Below are 23972 nucleotides of genomic sequence, written 5' to 3'. Positions count from 1 at the left end.
TTTGATCATTAATTTTCTTTAATTTATTTGATTTGACAACTAAAAATTAAAAGAAATGTGAAATAAAAATGAGCGTACTGTAACACTACCCCACAAAAATGACCGAAAAAAAGGAAGCTTTACTGTTATGGGGATATGGGAGGTGCGTAGAACTCAAGACTTCAGACTAAAGGAAAATACATCATCATGATTGACCATGGAATTTCAAAAGTATATGCTCAACTTCAACACCAAAAATGAGAGACCAAATTCCAATTAGTTTGTGATATGAAATTGACTTTAAAAATCAAGGCCAGCTTGTGGAAAAATTCTTAGTTCTGTCTCTTCCGATCACGTCAACTCTCCCGCGGCAAATACAAATAAGAGGAGGGACCTTTCTCTGTATTAAAATCTCACACGACTCCGCTCTCACCGTCCTCAATAAGGGGGCCTTTTGATTGTGACTGTTGTCGAATAGGCAACGTGATTCAACTATCGGATAGGAGAATGTATTCAACTTGTGCCTTTGTGGTTTTGGAGAGCACTATAAACAATGCTTAATGCAGTGAACACTAAGGTGTAGATATAATCTAAATTAATAAAGGTTCTAATCCTCAATTAATTAAACACTTTCTGCATCCGATCAAGCAAATGGCATTAAACTCTTTCATTTCAAAGAATGACATCCAATTATTATATAAAGAATACACTTATAAAATGCGGACAAAACTTATCCAAAATACCAAAAAAATAAAAATAAAACACAAATCATATATGCAATTGGGTGGTGCTGCTGATTGGTGACTGGTGTGCTGATGTCAATCTTCTCCATTATCGGTGGTCACATGTTGCGGCGGGTCCCCATTTTTCTCTATGTCCCCACCCTGCTCACAGATGTCAGATGGTACTTACTTGCAGTAGGTATCAGTGCACGGACACCAACCACATGTGGTGGACCCTCTCCTCACCCCATTATTTCTCACTCTCTTTTTGCTCTACTTTTGGGTGCGCAAAAAATAAGTGTGCAAAATCCCAAATCCTCTAATTTGATAACACTTACATAAGCATTAGATCAGCTAATGATAATTACAGGCTCTAATCTCTTTCTCTCCATCTTTAATCCATATACTTTGTTTAAACAGTTAGAAATTCTCTTTGTGGAACTCGAACTTTGTGGTCGTTTTGTGTGAAAAGTCCAACGCCAACTCCTTCAGGCCCTTTGTTAGTGCTGGTGCCCCACAGTAGAACACCCCTGCAGCATAATCATCAATTTCGTCATGATTACGATGAATGATGTTAACTATAATTATGTTAACGATGTTGGATTTGATTAAGAGGGCGGCCATGATTCTTAATCGCTGTTGAATGTGCGTTTCTTAGTAAAGCTCGCTCACATCAACGATTAAGAATTAGTTATGCGCGACTGACTATGACATTATATTTTAGTCTCTTATGAATTTTGAAAAATAACATAAAGTGGTGGGCAATAGAAGGTGGGCTGAGGTTGGTGAGGAAGTTTTTACGGAAGTTTTTTCTGTACTCACCCACTCGGCTGCCCGGATGGTGGCGGGCGATATCCTTGTAAACTTGGCGCCAGTTGGGTTTGGCGAAGTGGGATTTGACACGTGTGCCGGACACCACGTCGACGCCGTTCTTGGCGTGGTGGAGGGACTGCAGCATGGCAATGAGGGCCGACCTGGCATCCCCTTCCTCGTACACACTGGTGCAGTAGTTGTGCATCTCGATCACACCCTTCTCGTCCATGTCCGCCACCTCATTCAGAATCCCTTTGAACCACTCAAACGAGCCTTGTTCTCTCGTCACCCAATAGTAGTAGGCTTTTCTGGTCTTGAACCCTTTGTTGCTCTTGTTCTTCCCACTGTTGCTGTTGTCATGGCTCGAGGCATTCGGAGTGGCCCTGCCGCTTTCTAAGGCGGACTCTGAATCATCGTCTTCCTTGCTCTTCATCTTCATGTTGTTGATGATGTCCTTCACAATGCTCACCATGGGAGTGGCTCCGATTCCGAGCCCTACAAGCAATACGACGTCGTATTTCTTGTAGTCCTGTGCCGGTGCTCCGTATGGACCGTCTATCAATATCTTAGGGAAGCTGTAACACCAATTAATTAACAAATCAATCCACATTATTCACTTTAATTAAATCCTCCTTTTGTTTTAAAGGTATGTATGTATAATTAAAAATGTACCTGGGATTGTTTCCTCCTTGCATATCAGCTCTGAGTAGGCCACTCTTCCCACCGGTTGGTGGCTGACATACCTAATTAACCAACACAAACAAATAATTAGTGATCATGCACAAGTTTTGGAGGGTTTATAGCAAGAAATCCTAAGATTACGAAGTTGTGATCGGTCAATTTCAAACGAACCTCAGAGAAAACAGTTTTGAGCTGCCGCGTCCAATCGCCTAGTGTTCGAATGTGTACACTCAGGTAGTCGTCTCCAGGTGCTGAGGTGATGGAAAACGGGTGCCTATCGATAAAGTTAGAACATAATTAGTGTGTTTAATTAGACATGGTTAGAAGATTTTGTGCACAAAATCTATGAGTGTTTACCATTCGAAAGGAGAAACCGCAGCGCAGTTGACAAACATGTACTGGCCGCTCTTGTATTTGAAGCCCTGAGGTTTCGACATGTGCAGTGCAAGAACATTTCCAGGATAAACAGCAACCTTCAATGTTCATAACAATGTAACAGATAATTAAGAAATTGATGATATAATTTGAACCAAATAGCTTGGTAGCCAAAATATAATCAACTAATGAAGTACCTTCATAATCTTGACTGGCTTGATGCTTGATCTAAAAGCTCTAATCAACCTTTCGCAAGCGTAGAGGGTGACCGGAACCGCCAAATACATCCATGTCTGCCACCAAAAGAAGTAAATCCACTCTCAAAATCATGCAACTCAATTACCCTTAAGGAACTAACGGTTTGTCTTTGACAATGCGATATTCTAAACTATTTTAATCTACAGGTAAAAGAATTCAAACTCGGGTGCAAGGGACTGACCGTTTTGTTATACCATTCCTTGGTGAGGTAGAGCTTGATGCCATGGACAATGAGGAGACCATAGACAATGATAAACAGGTGGTGGGAATACCAGAAGGCATTGAAGCCAGTGAGCTTCTTGAGAGGCTTTGGCAAATTGAGTTTGTTTCTTCTGAACCAAGGAGTTGCCAATGTGAAGGCTATGGTCATCAATACCACCATCGAAATGCCTGTCCACCCTTCCACTCCCTTCACAAACCACCAGTAGTTTGGAGGCTGCTCCTCGCCGAAGTAAGGTTTCAAGTCCTCGTACTCATCTTCGGTCGCATGTAGAATCCGTGGAAAATCACACGTCAAATGCGACCCCGCGTGTAGTCCAACTCCAACTATGATTCCAACCGCAATGACCTGCAAGACCAATTCAATTTCACTCAATTTTGGACACAAAATTGGATTCTCCGAATGAGAGAGTGACATTTTGTTTTTATTACTACCTTGTGGAAATTTAAGTTGTCGTCAAACGGCACGACAACGCCTAATTTGGTCTTGTTTCGGAGCCAAGTAATTGTGTTTCGGCAGACGGGAAGCAGAATCAAGGCCATGTTGAACTTGAGAATCTCTGCTCCTCCTTTGGCAACGCAGACACAATATCCCATCACCTCGAACGCCGCCTCTTTTTCGCGGTACTGCAGAAACTTGTATGCAAATAAACCGGAAACTATGCCAAGCCAGAGCATCACAACCCAGACTCTCTGCCAGTTATCTAGCACGAAGTACTTGGTTTTCTGGTAGCATCTTCGGATTGGGTTGTCCTCCTGCGTCGGCTTCAGCTTCTGGCTCAGAAGCTGACTCAAAACCCGGCTTTCGTTTACGCTCACAGATTGGCTAACCGGAGCTTGCAGCAACAGAGTTTCCAGATTTTCAACCATGATGTAGCCGACATTGTCCGGGTCGAGTTCTTCCATGATTAAAGCTGCATATTCCCTTGCTTGTTTCTGAATGTTTGAGAGCTTGTTTGCAGAAGCACTCATGCTTATAATCTGCAACACATATATATGCCATTAATTACTTTAAAAAATGTCGTCGGCAAGTAAAAACTAGATCACATAATTCCAAGCATATTTAGCTCGGTGCTTAGGTTAATTAAAAATTAAGAAATGTGGCCGGCGGTAATCAGTAAATGGCGGGTGGCCTACCTCTGTGACTTCTTCTTCGGTGATTCTTCCATCGGCGTCTCTATCCACCCTGCATTTACACACACATTAATTATAGTGAATATATTTAATGCACCAATTAATTTATTGACCAAGATTAACTAAATTAAGAAGCCTAATAAATGAAAATTAAATGGTTATGTAATGATGATGTGTTAGTGTAGTACATATCAAAGAATGTTTGGAGTCTGGAGTCAAAACTTTCGTCGGAGATTTGTTCCCAGAATTCTCTCAGCTGCGCCTTGTTGATGATATCACCGGTTATGTTCCGCCTCCGAGCAAGTGCCCGGAAAAGTTCTCCGGCAAACTCCTTGGACTCCTTGTTCATCCCTGCAAAGTAATTTAAACCGCGTTAATTGACTAATTTAGCTTTCAAAATTTACTAATTAATTAACGTAGTGATTTTTACACTCCTTTCTAAATTTCTAATCCCACTCTTGTTTCGGTCATTTTAATTCTCCCTTGATTTATTCAACCGGAGGTCTAGATATAGAGTGCAACAGGAGAAAAAGAGAGATCAACGGACCTATGCATTCGCCAAAGAGGGAGGAGTGGAGGAGCCAATTGGATTTGGCGGTGAGCTCGTCGTAGCGCTTGTCTACGGCGGCCCAGCCGGAGGTGGAGGCGGCGCCGGTCTTGGCGGTGATGAACTTCAGGTTCTTCAAGGCGTAGGCGGTTGCTGACTTAGTCCGATCGAACCGCTTCGCGTTGGAGGGCCTCTTGGTGAAGGAAGCCAGCCGCTTCAGCTCCTGAGAGACCTGCCGGATTTGCGACGACGTGTTCCGAAAAAGCGACGAGCGGAACGACGACGACTTCTTCCCCTCCAGCGTCCGCTTGGCGAGCAGAGCCAGCTCGGGATCTTCGCTGCTGGCACCGCCGGCCGCCTGGACGCTGTGGACGGCGACGGAGTCATCTCGGATGTCGAGAGTGATCTCCACGTAATCATCGTCATTGTTTTTGTCGGAAGTAGTACTAGTAGTCTTATCCGTACCGCCGGAGTTGTCGACCTTGGTGCTCTTATTCCGCCGCCACGCGCGGCTGGAGTTGGAGGACGTGGTCGGTGCGTAGTTAGACGTTCCCAGCGGGCCGCTGAAAGCTCGTCTTTCGAACCGGGTGCTACCTCCGAGCGCGGTGGACTGAGTCGACTCGGTGTCGGAGTTGTACTCCGAGGACGTAAGCATCCCTTCCTCATCGTGATGACCGTTCATTGCTCAGAGTTTTCTCACAATATCCAAATGTTTTGTTGATTCAATTATTTCATCAAGTTGTGAAAAACAGTGGAAAGAAAAGAGATGTGGGTTTGGAGATATTTTGGGATTAAAATTCGAGGGGTAGATGGGTATATATAGGAGAGGAGGAGGAGGAAGAGGGTAGCATGCAGCACAACGAAGTGAGAAGGAACACGAAAACGACTTTGAATACGGAAAAGGAAAAAAGCGTGAGAAGAGCGTAGAAAAGGATGGCCAGCAAAGGAGAAACATTCGGCGGGGATTGATGTGTGTTAGTCTAATATCTCACGACTCAGACATATGAGAAGATTTTTCAATTGGCTCGAAATTAAAGTCAAATCATAATAATCATATGTTATTATAGAAGTGGAGAATAGTTTTGTTTTTTATTTAAAATGTCATTTTAATTGTATAATGAAACATAGTGTATCGTTTTCTATTTTAGAAACATTGAAAAATTTCTCATACATATGAATTTTTTTTCAATATGCCCGGATCAGAAGTAAAACACTACATATCATTATACAATTAAATGAACACTTAAAAATAAAACTTTCTTTCAATCGTATAATAATATATGGTGTACTGTTTCGTACATATAATATGATGTACTTTCTTGTTATTCTTTTCTTAACCAAATTATTTAATAATATTATATGTGGTATTGTTGAATCCCACATTTGTCGTAGAAAAACAAAAGTAATAGTATATGATAATCTTACTCTAATTAACACGGAGGTCTTTTATGATAAAATTTCACACTTGATGAAATGTGTAGGTGGTAATTACCAAGTTGAGGATAATATGAATATTGTTGGAAGTGGATTTTTGACCAGTCTCTTTGATAATTATACATGGTATCAAAGCTAAGAAGTGGGCTCGTACTGTAGTGCCACGTGATAGGTGGGTCCCATTCGCCCCGAGCAAATAAGGTGGGTCACTTGGGGCCGTGTGTAAGGTGAGTCCCCTTGACTTTATGTGGTTGTCGATGTGTGAATCCCCACGTGTAACCCACTAATTAATTGGATCACACGTGAGGGGCTTGTTAAACATCCCACTTCGACCGTATCTTTGATAAAAGAAGAGTTTAAATATCTTAATTTCACTCTAACTAATACCGAGACCTTTTGTGATAAAACCTCACACCTGACGAATTGCACAAGTGGTAATTACCAAGTTGGAGACAAAATCGGTGTTGTTGGAAGTGGGTATTTGGCCCGTCTTTCTGATTCTACATAGTATCAGAGCCAAGGAGCGAACACGTACTACCACATGATGGGTGGGTCCCCTTGGCCTTTCGTAGTTCATAATTTCATTTTCCAAACCATTTCCGATAATATGCAAATAACCGAAATAACCAACTTTGGGTTTAATAATCAAAACACATCGATTGGATACCAAATCATATTTAGAATATCAAAATTTGCACAAAATGGCAGCATCGGCCCACTGACCACGCGCCGGCGTGGATGACAGTTTCCGGCGATTGGAAATCTAATTTTCTAACTTACTCTAAAAATTACCAAATTTTATAGGCAAATAGAGTTCAATGAGATAAGCAACTTTCATACCTGGATCGAAGTCCAATTCAGCCGGGAAACACCTCAAATATCCCTCAAACCGCCGGAAACCCTTGAATTTGGGTGTTCTTGATTCGACTCCAAAATTGTTCTGACACCCCAAACAATGCATGGGCTTTGTTCCAGGTCTCAAGAGGAGTCCAAAGGTAGTGGTAATTTTAGGACTTAGCTTCAGGATTTGAGGAATCGCCACCACGAACCTCGTCGCACTCACCGTGCGGATTTCACCATTTCAAGGCTAAATTTCACCAAATTTGGGGTGGAAAAGGTAGAGGGAAGGTCGAGGAATATTTTCCAAGTATTTTCTCGGCGTGATTCGCCAGAATCCGGAGAAAACACCAGATTCCATACTTTCTCGCCGGGTCGGGTCTCAAAGGAGAAACGGGTCGTGAGAGACTCAATTTGTCTACCTCTCTCTCTTTCCTTTCCTTCCCGTCTCCTCTCCTGATTCGGCCGCTCCTTCCTCCCCCTTCTTGATTTGCCCAGCCCTCTCATTTCTCTCCTTCCTTTTCGATCCCAGCCACACACGTGGCTTTATCCTAAAGGTCCATGCTTCAGATTTTTGCTGGAGCCTTCTAGAACTGGAGGGCCAAATTTACTAAAAAGTCCCCAACTTTAAATGTTAATAACTCCTTCGTTATAACTCCATTTCACTAACGGTCTGCGCCTACGCGTTCGTAATCTCAAGCTCTATCCAAATATATCAAGAAATACGATAAAATGTATGAAAATAAAATACGTCCTGGTATAATTACATTAAGTTAACTAGGGCAATTTCATCTTTTTCACCTATCGATAATTTTTTACGATGTAAATTATAATAATTTCCAGAAACAAAACTTCCAAATTCCTCAATTAAATTTTCATAACCATAAGTCAATCTATTTTCGATTTTCTCCACGTATTCATATATTTAAATTTTTAGGGTATTACAAGTTCCCTTGGCTCTACGTGGTTGTCAATGTGTGGATCTTGCACGTGTGACCCACTAATTGGGTCTCACATGAAGGGACGTGTTGAATCCCATATTTGTCATAGAAAAACAAAAGTAATAGTTTAAATATCATAACCCCACTTTAACTAATACCGAGACTTTTTGTAATAAAACCCCACACCTAAAGGTTTATGCAAGTGATAATTACAAAGTTGAGAACAATATCAATATTGCTGGAAGTAGACCTTCTCTGATAATTCTACAGTGATGTCCTCTCTATTGTTGGTGTAAGTTTTGAATTCAATCAACACATATGTTAAGAATTTAATATGTTATGAATTTAATATTATGTCGTGATGTATTGTTGCTTATTCTAGATGAATTAACCTACCTGTTGTCTAACTGTTTTTGTAAATATTAGTCTAGTCTCTCTTGTTTTAATATAATTAGTTGTGGATGTCACATAATTACTCATCCTCATTATTTGATTTTGAAATTTCTATCTTCACGTTTAATGATTTTACATCATGTTAACACTCAATGTCAAGATCACCAAAAAAAAAAAAAAAAAGTTATTACATAACAAAATTAGTGTTTTGTTAAGGACGTATTATTACACTATTAATGTAGGTTGTTAAGCATATGTAAACGTTACTACCTAACAAAATCATCGTTCAAATTAAAGAATACCGATATTCTTTTTTTAGAGAGACTTTAGATACGGCCCTGGTTATCAATGTTCTATGATTGAAATCTTGTTGGTTTTCAATTTTTTATCGAAGTTCCTGATGTTAATGTAATAAGTATTTTTATGTACGTTACTATATTTTTTTAGAGACTTCAACCAAAATCTAAAAACTAATAAAGTCTAAATTAATGAACATTAGTAACAATGGACCGAATACTAATTTTTTTTTTTTTTATGTACGTTATTATATTTTTTTTAAAGACTTCGACTAAAATCTAAAAATTAATAAACATTAGTAACAATGAACCAAACACTAATTTTTCTATTTTAGCTGTAGACTAACTCGGTCAAAATGAGAAGACTAATTAAAGTTTTGTTAGAAAACTCAGTAAAAGTGAGAAGACTAATTAAAGTTTTGTTAGAAAACTCGGTAAAAGTGAGAAGACGAAAACTCCATAAAAGTGAAAAAGTTGTAGGAAACCAAATGCCAAATGCCGGTCAACTGCTTCCTACAAACCAAAGAAATCAGTGCTTCCTTTACTTTCTTTTTCTTTTACTCAGAACATGCATTTGTATTGCACCACAGAATATATATGCATCTAATCAAGTGTTGCAACGATTAACCAAAGAAGTTACAATATTATTAACACTTAGTATTTGTGGACGCACGGCAGTCGGCATGGTCAGATTCAAGTCGGTCTCGGAACGTATTTGTATATAATATAAGTGGTGATGGGACGGTGAATGGTGGTGGTGAAAAACCAAACAAAAATAGATGGATGGGCGGGGCAGTATAGTAAGATGCCCGAGAGTGACCAACTAAAACAAGTAACAGTTACGTACTGCGCGTAATATGATCTGCAAGTTGCTATTTACTTGCCTTTTTTTGGCGTACTATTGAATTTTGATGTACCTAATCCTACGTCTGACAAACAAAGTTTGCCATGGTGTTTTGTTTGAGCAGTGCTAGCTAGTGCTTAAGGACCAAAATATTAAACCTGTTTCAGTCACACTGGCCACATTTGGTCCAAGGAATCTTGGTAGGTAGATCCAGAAAAAATCAAGATATTTAAAGATCGATTTTACCTTAAACGCGCCAAGGCCGATATATATTAACAATGTAGTTCTGAGTTTAAATAAGGAAAGAAACCAACCCAAACAAAATCACTAAAGTGGATTGTTTGATTTGGGCGGTGTGGATGTAAATTTCCGTCTCCTTCTTCTTGGACAAAATTGCACCTACAAAACAATTAACACTTTAGGGTCAAGACCAAGAGCCTCACACGTCCACGATGAATGGGGGGGGGGGAGGGGGGAGGGGCTTTGGCTGAAAAACCTCCGATACCAAAGTTAGAATATAGAGAGAAAAGTGTTTAGGGAGTTTTTGGAGTTTTGAAAGAATGTTGACTTAGGTTTTTAGAGAAAAATATGTAGTATTTATAGGGCATGACCGGTCCCCTTTGGAGAAAAGGTGGCCGGCCTTTGGGATGCTTTTTGTGTGCATTTTGTGGTTTAATGTGTGAGTTATTTGGCAATTAATGGATTAATTAGGTAATTAATCCATTAATTAGCCAATTAACACATTTTTGGAATGAAAATTTTAGAGGTTATGAAATAATTACCTTGTGGAAAATATAGGATGAGGATGGATGAAATAACTTTGAATTTGTTACCTATTTTGGGCACTTTTGACTTGATTGTGGAATGTTTGTCTACTGCTCGCGCATAGGAATTCCAGTGCTCCTCAAGGGTAATTTTGTCATTTTTGCCCAAAAATCTATGTGTCGGCTCTTGATTATTTTTGGCTCCACAAATGCCCCCACACTTGTTGGGCTGCTCGTAGGAAAGGGCAGCAGGTGTAGAGATCTTCTTGCTTTAGGAAACATAAGATTGTTTCCTATTTTGATGTTGATTCTCTCTTTAATAGGAAATTAGATCCTTCTAGAAAAGGGAAATAAATTACCCTCAAAAGCCTATTTAAGTCCACCTTAAGTGGGTTATTAAATCAACTTTGGAGAACGATTTATTCTACCCTACAAGAGAGAGATAGCATAGAGGATATTTGTTCCCCCTCCTCTAGCAATCTTCTACATCTTGCCTGTGCAAAGGATCGTCTTTCGTTACTTTCTTTGTCTTTTCTGTGCTGCACCAAGGTAAGAAAAAATTAATTTTCCTTGTCTTCTCCTTGGATAGTGTTGTCACGGGGCAACTGTCGGGGTAGTGCGGCATGTCGGCTGGCACAAGCCAGAAGTTGACTTGGCATGGGCTGAGAAGGTGTTGTGGCAGGGACCACTGCTTAGGCTGCTCGGCTTGGCCAGAGCCAAGGATAGCTTGCACGGCTGGGCCTGCGGATTGAGGCGTTGGGGCGCAGTGCTAGGCGAGCCGTATGGCTTATGTCCTTTGGGCTCTTAGACCTAACGGGGGCTAGACCGACAATTAAAAGAGATGAGGAGGTCGAGGGCCTCATGGGCTGTTGGAATGCTAAGTATACAAGCCTCCTGCATGTTGGTTTAGGAGAAAAAATGAGGAAAAAACCAGTATGGGTTGAGTTCCCCTGCTAAGTACCGTGAATAACATTGGCTGCTTAGTTCTCTTCGCCGGGAGAAATGTGGGTTGCTCTCTCGAGAGAAGGTAAAGATGATTAAGGCGGATACTTTGGCTGGTCTGATTGTTATCGTGCAGCCTACTGTGAATGAAGGTAGAAAGAAGAGATATTCCTCATCTACTCAAGAGATGCTGGTTAAGAAAAAACCAAAGACTTCTTCCGTTGCTTGTAAGGGTCCACCTGCTTTCGAAAGGCCTGTGATTGACATGACTTCTTCCAATGAGAAGAAAAATGAGGTTGCTAGATCTGAGCATGTGGCGCCTGCTATGTCAAGAATAGCTAATTTGATTGCTGATAGTATTGCTCAGTGTAGAGGTCTTGTCATGCCCCTAATGCCGAAGTTTGTGCCAAGACGTCCGTTGGGAGCTAAGTTCTGTTCTCCTTCAGAAAGGCTTGCTATTATGAAGAGCGATAAGTTGGACTTTGCTGCTAAAGTGGCGCTAAGGTACACTCCCTCTGCTGCTGAGACTGATTCGCCTGCTGGGAAGGAGGAGACTGCTCGCGTGAGCAGCTGTGCGAAATCCGCTAAGCCTGCTTCTGGGGAGGCTACTGAGATATGTGTACTCTTGAAACTAGATATGCTTGAAGACATGGATGCTTGTGCCAAGTTTGTTGAAAGTGTCAGAAATGTTTGTTTGCCTAAGTTCCTATGTGAAACATACGACCCAATATAGAAGGAATGCTCTGCTTGCTATGATGCATATATAGCAAGGCTGCCAAGGAGGTGGTGAAGACTATGGCAGCTAAAGCTTATTCCTAGGCCGAGGAGATCAAGCGATTAGATTCTAAGCTCATTTCGCTGCTTTTGCAAAGGATGAATAGTTGATTGCTGCTCATAATCAAGTGATCTACTTTAAGAGAATCGTTAATATGCTTGAACCCCAAGTGTTGGAACTTCAAGGTGTACTGAAGATCAACGAAAGTCTAAAGAATGAAGTGGATGAGCTCCAGCGCGTCCGTGCTGGTCTATTTGATGAGAATGAACAGCTGAATGGTGAGAAGAATGGGCTCGAGGTTTCGAGACCTTCTCTATTTCTCTGAAATACTTACTTGCTTTTACTTTTGAGGCTTCCATTGGTGAAGTAATTGAAGAAGTTGTTGCCCAGGCTAGGGCAGCTGGGGGTGAAGCGTTGGATGATGCCGCTGCTAAAAGCGTCACAACTGCTGAAGGTGTGGCAACCGAGTAGTTATGGGATGTCCAAGCTACTGAAGTGTAGTCTTCTAGGTAACCTTTGTTTTTCCTTGTAGCTCTTGTTTTTTTCTTGAACTCCTTCGACCTTTACTAGTTGTTTATAAACATGATTCCTTCACTTTTCTTCATCTTCGCTTCTTTTGTACATGCCCTAACCTTTAAACTTTATAGACCAATAGCAGGCGTGCTACTTTTTTTATAAGCAGACAGGCCCGCGCAGCCTATGCAACCATAGGTGTTGGTGTAGAACTTTGCAAAGTTGTTAGCCATAGGGTTGACAGCCGGATCTTTACTTACAGAAGCAAACAAGTCCGCGTAACCACTAGGTTGTTAACCTTGGCTTTCTCCAATTCTGTAGGTTGCGTAGCAAGTATCATAACATTTTAGGACTTGATGTAAGTTGTTCCGTGCTTGGCAGAGGTGAAACTATTGGACTACGTAGCATGTCGGCAATGGATAAAGCTTCGTATATACACGCTAGCTTGTTTAACCTTTCATAATAATGTGCGGTTGTATAAGTCTAGTGTGGCTTTACTACTTAAAGGGCAAGCCGTATGCAGTATTCTGGAAACTGTAGCCTACCTTAGTGCACTCGGTAGCAGCTTTAGGGTTCCAGGGCAGCCGTCCATCAGATGTACTGCGTAATGTGCCCTCTCCGTCTCTAGGGCTCGATTCCCCACGGATTAGGCCAAGAAACCCAAAATCCTTCAGTTAGCTAAGCCTTGAAAAAGACCATTGTGGCTACTTCTAGGAATCCCAACGCAAGCCATCGTGCATCTAGTTATACTAGGGCAACCAGGCTCATCCACGTCTGGATATTCGGAGTGTAGAGTTTATCCTCCTGCCTTGGAGAGCTAACCCATGTGGGTGTTGGGGAATTGGTTTACCCTCTCGCACTGGAGAGCATGGTTGGTCCCTCGGGGGGCACAGTTCCTGCGATGAGTCCCTAAGAATGGTGCGGTCTTCTTTTGAAGTGCAGGAGTGATCAGTTGTTGTAAGAATGCAGCTGAGCCAAGTTGTGATTACTTCTGAATTCCTCATTGAAAAACGAGTGAAACGAACGAGAACTTAGCTATAACGTAGGAACAACATAACAACTGGATAGTCATCGGCTTGTGAGGTGGTCCCCGTCAAGCTGCTTGAGTCTTCAGGCTTTGATGTAGTGGGAGGTCACATATGGTACTTCCTTAAATTGTAGGCACTCCATTGCTTTTCTATCCTTTTGTCGTTTCATGGTGGCGAGGGTGTAATTACTTTTACCGCCTACTCTGTTGATCTTGTACGAACCTTCCCATATGAGATCCATCTTTTTGGAGCCTTCTCTGTGGGCAATGATGAAGGCTTTTCTTAGGACTAAATCTTCAGGCTGGAACTGCCGGATCTTGGCCTTTTTGTTGTAGCTAGAAATGAGTTGCTGCTGATAGGCTGTGATGCGGGTGATGGTCTGCTCGCGCTTCTCCTCTGCCAGATCTAAGCTTGTGGTCATCTCCTTACTATTTTGCTCAATGCTTGGTAGTAGAGCGGTGATACTTGACTTGATGCCATTAAGATGAATAATTGCTTCTAAGCCAAATGCCAAAGAGAAATAAGTCTCATCAGTTGCTCATCTTTTGGTGGTGCGATATGCCCATAGACATCCGGGGAGTTCATCTGGCCATTTTCCCTTCTTGTTGGTGAAGGATTGCTTGAGGCAGTCAAAGATCATCTTGTTGGATGCTTCGGCCTGCCTATTTCCTTGAGGATATCTCGGCGTGGACATGTGCTGCTTGATGTCATACTTTTAGAAGAACCTCGCCATTCATTTGCCCACGAATTGTTGGCCGTTGTCAGTGACGATGGACTGTGGGATGCCAAATCAGCAAATGATGTTCCTCCATATGAAGTGCTCTATGTTCATTTGAGTCGTGGTCGTCTTGGGCTCTGCTTCTACCCATTTGGTGAAGTAGTCGATTGCCACGATCATCATGCCTCTGCCCCTAGTAGCTGGCGGCATAAGTCCTACCAGGTCGATTGCCCACTACATGAATGACCAATGACTCGTATGTGGGTGTAGCTCGCTGGCAGGTAGTGCTGGTATATGCTTGTAGCGCTGGCAGCGATCATATTTTTGTACTAACTTCTTAGCATCTTGGTGCATGGTAGGGAGTCGTGGAGCTAAGGACATGTTACACATAACAGAAGATGCTCAACTACCGGTATTGGACCATTCTAAAGCTAAATTATGGAGCAAGGGTCGGCTAGGGCCGTGTAACGCGCAGCAATAGGTAGTGCTCAACTACCGGTACATGTTACTCTTATGTAGAATCTTTTGGGGTGACGAGGACAAAACTTGCTTCCGATTGTGTCCTTCCAATGTTTGTCTGCCCTTGGTGTGTCTTTTGAGCCGAGTTGTTGCGTTCGTTAGAAAACTTTGCATCCGTCAGGGTCTACGTCTTTATCGTCGGCGTTTAGATTGAGTGGAATAATGCGTCATGAAGATGATTGTGTGCGTTTAAAGGTAAAACTTAAGTTTTCAGATTGCAACAACTATCGTCAAAGTTAGCTTTTGCATTTCTGATAGCATCAATGAGAGCTGTTGAACTGTGGAATACAAGTAGTCGGGCCCCCAGCTCTTCTCGTATGATGGTAGAGCTTATTGCTGCTTTAGATACCATCAAACATGTGAACCAGTCCTTCTCTGCTTACGGTTTGGATAGTAAGGAGGTGATGTCGGGTACTTCTTCAAGTCCTTGAATGTGCATTGGCGTGCCTCGTCCCAAAATGCATGTTGTTCTGCTATAGTGAAAGAGTCTGCTAGAGTTAGATTTTCTTTCATGATCAATTTTTCGAATAGTGGGTGGTCTGCTAAAAGTTCTTTTTGGAAGGCTGCTCTAGCTATCGAGTCGTTGCATCCGACTATCATTACCTTTTCTGCTTTAAACCTCTTCACATAGTCACGAAACCACTCTTTTGGGTTCTTCTTGACGTTGAACAAATGGTCGGACTTCTTTTTGATCGAGCGATAAGATGAGTATTCTTTGGTAAAAACCAAAGAAAGTCAATCGAAACTTCAGATAGATTGTGGCGGCAGGGTGTAGAACCAATCTTGCACCTCACCTTGTAAAATGGTGGCAAATATCTTGCACATAAGATCGTCGTTGTTTCGATAGAGGATCATTGCGCTTCGATAGTGCTTTAAGTGTCTCTCCGGGTCTTCATCCCCTTTGAAAGATGTGAAATGTGGCATGCTGAACTCGAGTGGAGGCTCTGCCTGCTCGATCTCGTCTGTGAAGGGTGACCCACTTATGTTGGTTATGTTCCGTCGTAGTGCCTTGTCGGTGACCTCGTTGCATTGGAAATCACACAATTGCTTAGTCAAGAGTCTCTCTACTTCTTCTTGAATTTGCCTTTGTTGGGGGTAGCAGAGCTTTCAGCTGCTTTCAGTCGTGATTTACTATTCTAGGCTACTCTTCTATGTGTTTAGCTCGTCTATGTCATGGATATAGTGCGTGTGGTGTGTTTCTAGCAGGCGAGCGGGTTCTTCGCAGGCTGCCAGTTGAACTTGAGCCGAATTGAGTGACTGTTTCTTTTCGTCCGTCATGTTGCCACGAATAAACACTTCACTTATAAGGTTGCTCATGTTAACTATCCAAATGTGACCCCAACCACGAATGTATGTTCATCCGTGAGCCTAGTCGAGAGTGCACGCTCCTCCGCGGGCTAAGACGGGAGTATACGCTATCTCGGGGCCCAATCGGGAGTGTACACTGCCTAAACGCTCGGTTCGTGGCTAGTCGAGTGGCTGCTTGCCGGGACGATACTGAAGAGGTTCTTTGTATGCCCTTTGTTAACTTATGGACACCTCATTTGGGGCACGTCACATCTCGGTACGCTGCAATAGCTGGTTCGCCAAGGTCGTTTTCTGTGCGAGAGCGCTCATCAACTCTATGACTTGTCGAGACAAGTGTTGTTCTCCATTTGGGTTGGAATAGCTTAGACGAAATGCGTCTCCTTGAGCAGTGGAAGTGTGGTCGACTCCGAGCGCGAGATTTGAGTTAGGAAATGTCAAATCCACAGAAGAATGTGGTGAAAATGCTCTTAGTTCGATCATTGGTTCGATAATTTGGAGCCGGAACAGTTAAACTAATCTTGGATCGATTTGGGCTGCTTGGAAGGCCACGGGAGCAGACTGGACCACATGAGTAGGCTGCTTGGTGGAAGCAGGCTGGGCTACGAGAGCAGGCTGGGCTAGATAAGTTGTTGCTTATCTAACTGACAAGTTTGAAAAGTCAAGGAACAAATCCCAGGAATCAATTTGAAGGATATGCTTCAGTTCCGCAAATTAGGATTGCAGTGGGACTCTACAAAATTATCTGGCCGTGCCACACAACATTTGCCTATAAATACAAGACTCAATGCAACGGCAGATGGACCTCCAATTCAACACACAACTGCCCTGCGCAAACCTCTCAAATATCTTGAGATTTTTTATTTTCTTTTTCCGCCAACACATCTTCAGTTTGGATAAACAGCACTGTGAAGGCAACCGGCGAACATCTTCAGTTTGGATAAATATCACTGTTGCCATAGAATCAGCCGATCGAATAGCACCTTCAGTTTGGATAAACAGCACTACGTCGAGGCCGACTGGTTATCTATCCAAGTCTCGGTCGAGGAGGATTTTCGAATCCTTAGTGGCAGATGTCATCTCATTAGCCATCTCAGCGAAGTGAGGTGTTACAAGTTACTACATTCAGCACATTGAAAGCCGAATTTGATATTGAACTTTGCAGAACTAGCAGCCTTGTCTTCAGGCACTAGAACCCGAAGGCCAAGACGTGTTCCTTCCTCGGCTGCAATCGCAAGATCAAGAAGTCAGCAACGCGCTCAACGCAACATCAACAAATTGTACTCCTTGACTAATCTCGACCGACGAGTTGGCACGCTCCGCATCAACAGAAGGATGTAGTTAGCTCGTTAGTTACTCGGCCTGCGCGCCACGTAGGCTTTGTAATTTTTAGGGTCAACAGAATCACAGAGCTTTGTGCATATAATCAAAACCGTTCATATTATCAATCACATTGTCAATATCATCTCTGCAAAAAAATGAATTAAAACCAAGATCATTTAGTCAATGTATTCTAACAAATACATAGACGGTTCGTAATGCTTTTACCAATTTCGTTCATTTGTTTTTACATAGTTCAATGAATAAATAACCTTAATTTTAATTGATTTTTTTGCAAAGATGATTTTTATATGATGATTTATAATATAAACGATTTGGATTATAAATACGAAATTCTATAAACTGATAATGAATAATTTTGAGTAAGAGCTCATGTTCATCTTTTGAACATGAGCTCAAACCGGACCAGACTTTTCAAGTTTTGAAACCAAAAAAATCACTCGGAGTGTGGTTTGATTTGGCTGTTCTGATGCAAAATCACAAGTTGGTTTAGGCAATTTTTGTTGATTGTTACATGATAAAATCACAAAACTAAGGATCTATGATTTTTTTATTTTTTTTGTCAAAAAAATACAAGTGTTAGATTAGGGCGCCGATCGATGAAGTTTGAAATTGCGCCGTGTAAGGGTAACACTCCACTATCATAATGGTAAAGGGTCACTTGCAAGGAAAAAGGATCATCGTCGGATCATTTTCTTGAGGATCCCGTAATCGTGTTCGGTCATCGTACATCGTGCAATTATAAATCATTTAAAATTTAAAATTTAAAATTAAATATAAATAATACCTAACAAAAACTAACCGACGATCACGGAATCCTCTGGATTCCCAAGAAATGATCTGGCATGGATCCTTTTCCACTTGCCTCTTTTATGGGTGTACTGTTAAGAATAAGACACAAAGTCTGCATTTGTATTACTAATCCTCTACCAAAAGATTAATTTTCAAGAACGTTAACGTTGTAGATTAATTTTCTAGAAGGTCGTAGGTTAACAACTTCCTCGAACATCCTTAATCAATATATACTCATTCTTTGTTATGATTTGTTTTTTCTAAGAAAGGGATCCTCTAGTGGTTTCACGGTAGTTTACTTTTTTAGGAACAAAAAAAACTTACAAAGGCATTTTACCCTTGTTCAGTTCCTCTTAACAATCATCGTGTGATTCACCAACTGACCAGCACCATAAATGGAACTCATAACATGCAGTATGAAATCCAAACTTAAAATTTGTCTCTAAACATTGAACCAAAAAATAATGTCAAAGCACGATCAAAAAGTTGGAACGACTACTATTTCTTACAAAGGCTCGGACGAGCCATAACAAATGACTTTGACTGTAGAATTGAATTCTTCTTTTTCTTTTTCTTTTTTAATTTTTCAACTATATTTGTTGATTATGGACGTTCGCAGCATACAAGGTAGGAATAAAGGCAGGAAGCATGCATGCATGCATACATGAGGCCAAGTGGTTGACGTCCAAAATAGATAATTTGCGTTGATTAAGGAAGATGAATAATAAATTCAATTGAATCGGGACTATTGTGAGTAATAATCCCAATCTAGAATAAAAGAATTTGGCTTCACATAGATATTAAACATTAAGTTTGTGTGACCTTCGTAGTTTCCAAAAGGTTACGTGGAAAGTACAATTTTTATGGGCATCAGAGATCATAAATTATGTAGATCTCGTTTGGCAGCTCAAATTATTTCAGTTGGATAAGATAGTTTTTGAACATCATATAATATTGATTAAATTAGTAGGTGTTTAATGCAATTTCATATTAAAGACTGTATTATTTATATTGTGTTTGTTTTTGTGTTTGGTACTAGGGTAATTATTTGTGCAGATTAAAACAAATAGTATCAAATATCTGTAATTCTCCATCCATCATCTTCTGTGACTATACACAACTCACAATCCCTGCAGCCAACAAATGCAAAGAAACATGCTCAGGAAAATAAGGTTTCTAGATTCATGTTTTGAAAAAATGGGTATTGTCCAATAAAAAAAATCTCAAATAGAGGTAGCAAATCAACTCATTGGATTGTTAATGGGTACCCGTTAAAATCCTTTTAATTCGATATCACCATATATAGAGGCGGGATTGATAGTGTTGATGGCAACATAAGGTGAAATCAAACTAAGTATGTCTTAATAGATACCAATTAACAAGTCAATGAGTTTGATCTGCCATCCTAGCCCCAAATGAAACTTCTCCTTTGAAGAAATCAACAGCAAACTAGAATATAACAATTTTATAAAAAGTTAAGTTGGTATATGTCTGTATTGTATTTTGCAAAGTGGTCTACTTTCTCAACCTTATATAATAATTCTCATATCTTAGTTAAAATTTCTGGTTAACGATACTGTAATCATCATTTGAATTTGAAACTGTCACGAGCGGCAAACAATGTAGATAATAACTCCATCCGTCATCTTTTTGGAAGACTATAATCTGAAAAAAAAAATAAAAAATAAAAACGGCAACTGGGTGATCAATTGCTGCTATTTCACCGTTGCTTTATTTTGGAATTGGATCCTTTCCGAGGCAACTTTTCAGGATCCTCCTAAACATTGTTAGTGGACCGTTAAATTTTTATCCAACGGTTACAAATAGGATGGCTCTCTAAAAGTTATAATAATTGTAGTCGTTGGATAAAAATTCAACGGCCCACTAACCGTGATCAGGAGGATCTCAAGGGTTTGCCTCGGAGAGAATACAATTTTGGTTGCTTGTTGACAATTGGCACGAATATGCACGATTGCCATAAAATAATGCTTAGTAAAATCAATCTTAGCGATCCCCTGTTATGGCGAGAATGATATAAATAACAAAAAGGGATTCTCTTCAGATATCTTTCACCTAATCCTCCTTATCAAATAATCCAAACTTTTGAAATTTGATTTAACGGTTACAAACAAGAATCTATTTTAAAAGTTATAATAACTTTAGCCGTTTGATCAAATTTCAAAAGCCCGAATTGTTTAAGAATAATTAGGTGGACGGAGAGGATCGCTTTCCATAAATAACAATTTTTCAATTGACTTTTTTAGATAAATAGAAAAATAGATACGTCCGAATTTTTCTTTATTTTATCTAATCTTGTAACGTCTAAAGGCGACTATTTGTAAATGAGAAAAATGCGGGTCAAATGGTCAGTCGGCTGATATAATATTGATGTGTGCAAAGAAGAAAACAATCATACACACAAGTTGGGGTACTTTTTGCTGATATAATAGATGTGTGATGTGCGCAAAGAAGAAAACAATAGATGTGTGCAAAGAACAAAACAATCATGCACACAAGTTGGGGTACTTTTTTTATTTCCTTTCCATTCTTCTTTATCTTCAGTTTTGAGTTTTGAGTTTTGACAATCAGACACAGACTTTCGATGCATTCTCATTTTCATTCTCTTCGGCAGGTAAGTTATATTTCATGTTGAAAATACCGATACAGTGAAAATATCAGGATACAAATTTGTAAAATTACCGATGGATATATTAAATATCGATATCGATATCGATATCGGTTGCTTTCAATGGAAATGATGAAAATTTAAAATAAAACTTTAAAGATTGTCAAACACTAGTTTGAGGGAAATATAAGAATTTCTCTGATATTTAAGTGTCAGAAATATCGATGATATCTATTGATTTTAGGCTAAACTTAAAGAGTTTATACGATATAAGATGAAGTTTAGACTTCAACCCCCAATTTTCATATATTTTTCTGATTTTTTTAATACTTTTATGAAAATATCAACTGTATCAAAGAAATTTTAAAGACTAGTTATATCACAAATACCATCAAAATTATAAGAACAACAAAAAGAAAACACAAATAAATCTTTCAATATCCGAAACTTCATGGCACTTGAAACTTGAATACAATCCTTTTTGGTCAATAACAGTTGAATACAACCGGATTCAAGAGATGAAGAAAAAACTGGCTGAGGAGATTGTTGAAGACATCTTTCGTGCATGCATCAGAGTCCTGGGCTTACCACCACTTTATCCTCGCCTTGCATTCATGTATGCTCTCTCATCTCCTCAATCACACCTCAAGTCAAGTCCCAATTTGTTTCAACTGAAAATAAATCACCTACACTAAATCAGATTGCCACTTACACAGATAACGAATTTCAAGCTAATAAAATGGGAATGGGAATCAACCAGGTAATTAGCCCTACACAAACACGTTGGTAGGACTTAACAGGGATTTTCTGCCGGTTTTCTGATTTTTTAAATCAGATATTGTGTGTCTGGGCTGCTGTGATCATACCCACCTTGAACGCTTTGAAAAGTCACCGAACGACAGCAAGAAATTAGGAAAACCGTCAGTTTCTTCCGATGACCTATCTTAAGGGGATAATATTTCCTAGTGTAAAGGTGAGTTTTATTCAAATATCATTTCATTGACCGGGTGTAAGCTAAAAAGATCCCTATCGATCATTATGAAATCGAAAGTATCCGTTAATGTATAGATAGTCAGTAGCGGAGCTAACGAGGGAGCACAAGTAGTTGGCGCGGGAGCATAAGTAGGTGACTCTAATAATTTACTAAGTGTATTTCCAAAGAAGATATTGAAACTGCCATATATACATACAACAACAAAAAATTGTATCAAACTCTCTCCAACCGAGCTTTCATTTTCTTATATGGCATTGAGTCAATTGAAAGTAAAGCTTTTTGCGGTAAATAATTTGACAGCAAACTTCAAATTTGACAGCAATTGTCTAATTTATTTAATAATTTTTTAATGAATGTGATGCTATATATAATAAATGTTGTTGTGTTTCTAAGTATTTAAGTGGTTGTCTCAATAATGAGACCTTACAAAAAGATGAATTTTTTTATAGAATGACATTATTATTTAACATATCGGATTGAATAAAAAATAGTACAAAATGTCAAACTATCACATAAGCCATCAAATATTATTTTGATGTTTAAAATTTATATATCTTTTAGAGATGTTCTATGTCTCCATTTATAAAAAAAAAAAAACATTTTGACACCTATGCCAACTATAAGACAGATGAAACAAGGGCCTTCAATTAGTATTTTTATTCAACTAATATAAACTAAACTACGTGGTTTTGTTTTTTATCAATTTAAAAAAAAAGAAGGTTTGGGCACGTTAACTTAGGGGTGGTTCGGTATGGGATACCATATCGAAACTAGTATCCCGAATCCCAAACCAAAATTTTTTGGGACGGGAATTTGAAGACCAATCCCAAACCAAATTTTCGGGAATCCCGAAATATTTTCGGGATTTTGGGACAAATCGGGAATCCCAAATTGAAATATGAAATTATGAATTGTTCTTCAAATATATAATTCAAGAACACATTCATGAACTAGGAATTTCATTTCATTCACACTACCATTTAATTGAACACTGGCATGCTTGACTGTTTTTATCATAGTCAAAATTCAAATTAATTAAACCCTTTTTGCAATCTGTTGAGAGACAAAAGAATCAAGTCTTCTGAAATCATCAGCCATGGCAGCAGCAATAATAAAATCCACATGAATATCATACAGAACATGAAAAATATGCAAGGTGTAGGGCATTCCAGGTTGCAGAGCATGAATTAGAAACTACTAGCATCAATTATAAAAGAATAATACATATATATATATATAAATATATATATATAATAATTAACATTATATATTTTCGGTTCGGTATGGGATTCTCGAAATATTGAGAAGCCAATCCCGAATTCCATACCGAAATTTTGGGATCGGTTCGGGATAGCATCCCGAAAATTTCGGGAATTTCGGTTTGGGAAATTTTTGATTTGGGATCTGGATTTTTTCGGTTCGGTTCGAGATTTTTAGGAATTTTTTCCACCTCTACGCTAACTTATCAAATACACTGAAGACCTTCTCAGGCCAGACTCTGCGACTTCTCCTTCTCCGTAACAGACTTATACTCAATCCCAATTTCAAGTTTCCTAGTTGTTCAAGTTCGACCAAGCACACCACCGCACTTGATTGTACTATCACAGAATCCTCAATTTTCAATCGGTATTTCTACCATCTTAGTTTATTGGGGTTTTTAGGGTTCATTCAATTCTATTGGTTAATTTAGTTTGACTCTTTATTGGAATTTTTCATTTTTTTTTTTAAAGGAGAGCAGCTAATTGCTTCGTCATGGCAATCTATCTTTTCGGGGTTGGAAGACTCATAGAGGCATTTTAGTCTCTCCTAGCCATCATCGTGTGATTCATCAGCATTAGGAATCGCATCCAAAACGTTCCGTGTAGAATACGAGTTTGTAATTTTGAAACTTTTCAATTGAATTTATATGTAACAATTTGAAATTTGACTTTATATTATTTTTTATTATTCAATTTTTAATATTTAACTTTATATGAATATGATGATGAAATGAAGACTGAAGCTCCGAATTATAAAATCAGATGAGGCACGAACGATGCATGCCGAATATTGCCTTAAATGGACTACGGGAATGGTAAGCAAGATTAAGGCAACGCAAATGAGGACCCAATCTTAATGAAAAGAAGTAAGAATGGGCAGTTTCCCAAAAAAGAAGGTAAGAATGGGCTGACTGGGTGGGGTG

At 39.7% G+C, this 23972-nt stretch overlaps 1 protein-coding gene across 1 annotated transcript; it reads right to left on the bottom strand.

The window, feature by feature from the left end:
• Positions 1-617: 617 nt before the first annotated feature.
• Positions 618-5683, bottom strand: LOC137736962 (respiratory burst oxidase homolog protein D). Its single transcript, XM_068476289.2, has 11 exons — positions 4729-5683; positions 4370-4532; positions 4185-4233; positions 3483-4028; positions 3010-3396; positions 2768-2863; positions 2553-2668; positions 2367-2469; positions 2187-2257; positions 1524-2089; positions 618-1231 (listed from the first exon to the last, which is right to left on the bottom strand). Exons 1-11 carry the CDS (start codon positions 5408-5410, stop codon positions 1122-1124), a joined length of 2889 nt encoding a protein of 962 aa, XP_068332390.2. The 5' UTR covers positions 5411-5683; the 3' UTR covers positions 618-1121.
• Between the last annotated feature and the right edge of the window lie 18289 nt (positions 5684-23972).

The sequence above is a fragment of the Pyrus communis genome, chromosome 13, assembly GCF_041283825.1.
Source record: "Pyrus communis isolate YQ-2024b chromosome 13, ASM4128382v1, whole genome shotgun sequence".
NCBI lineage: Eukaryota > Viridiplantae > Streptophyta > Magnoliopsida > Rosales > Rosaceae > Pyrus > Pyrus communis.
This window is presented reverse-complemented; position numbering and strand designations above follow the sequence as displayed.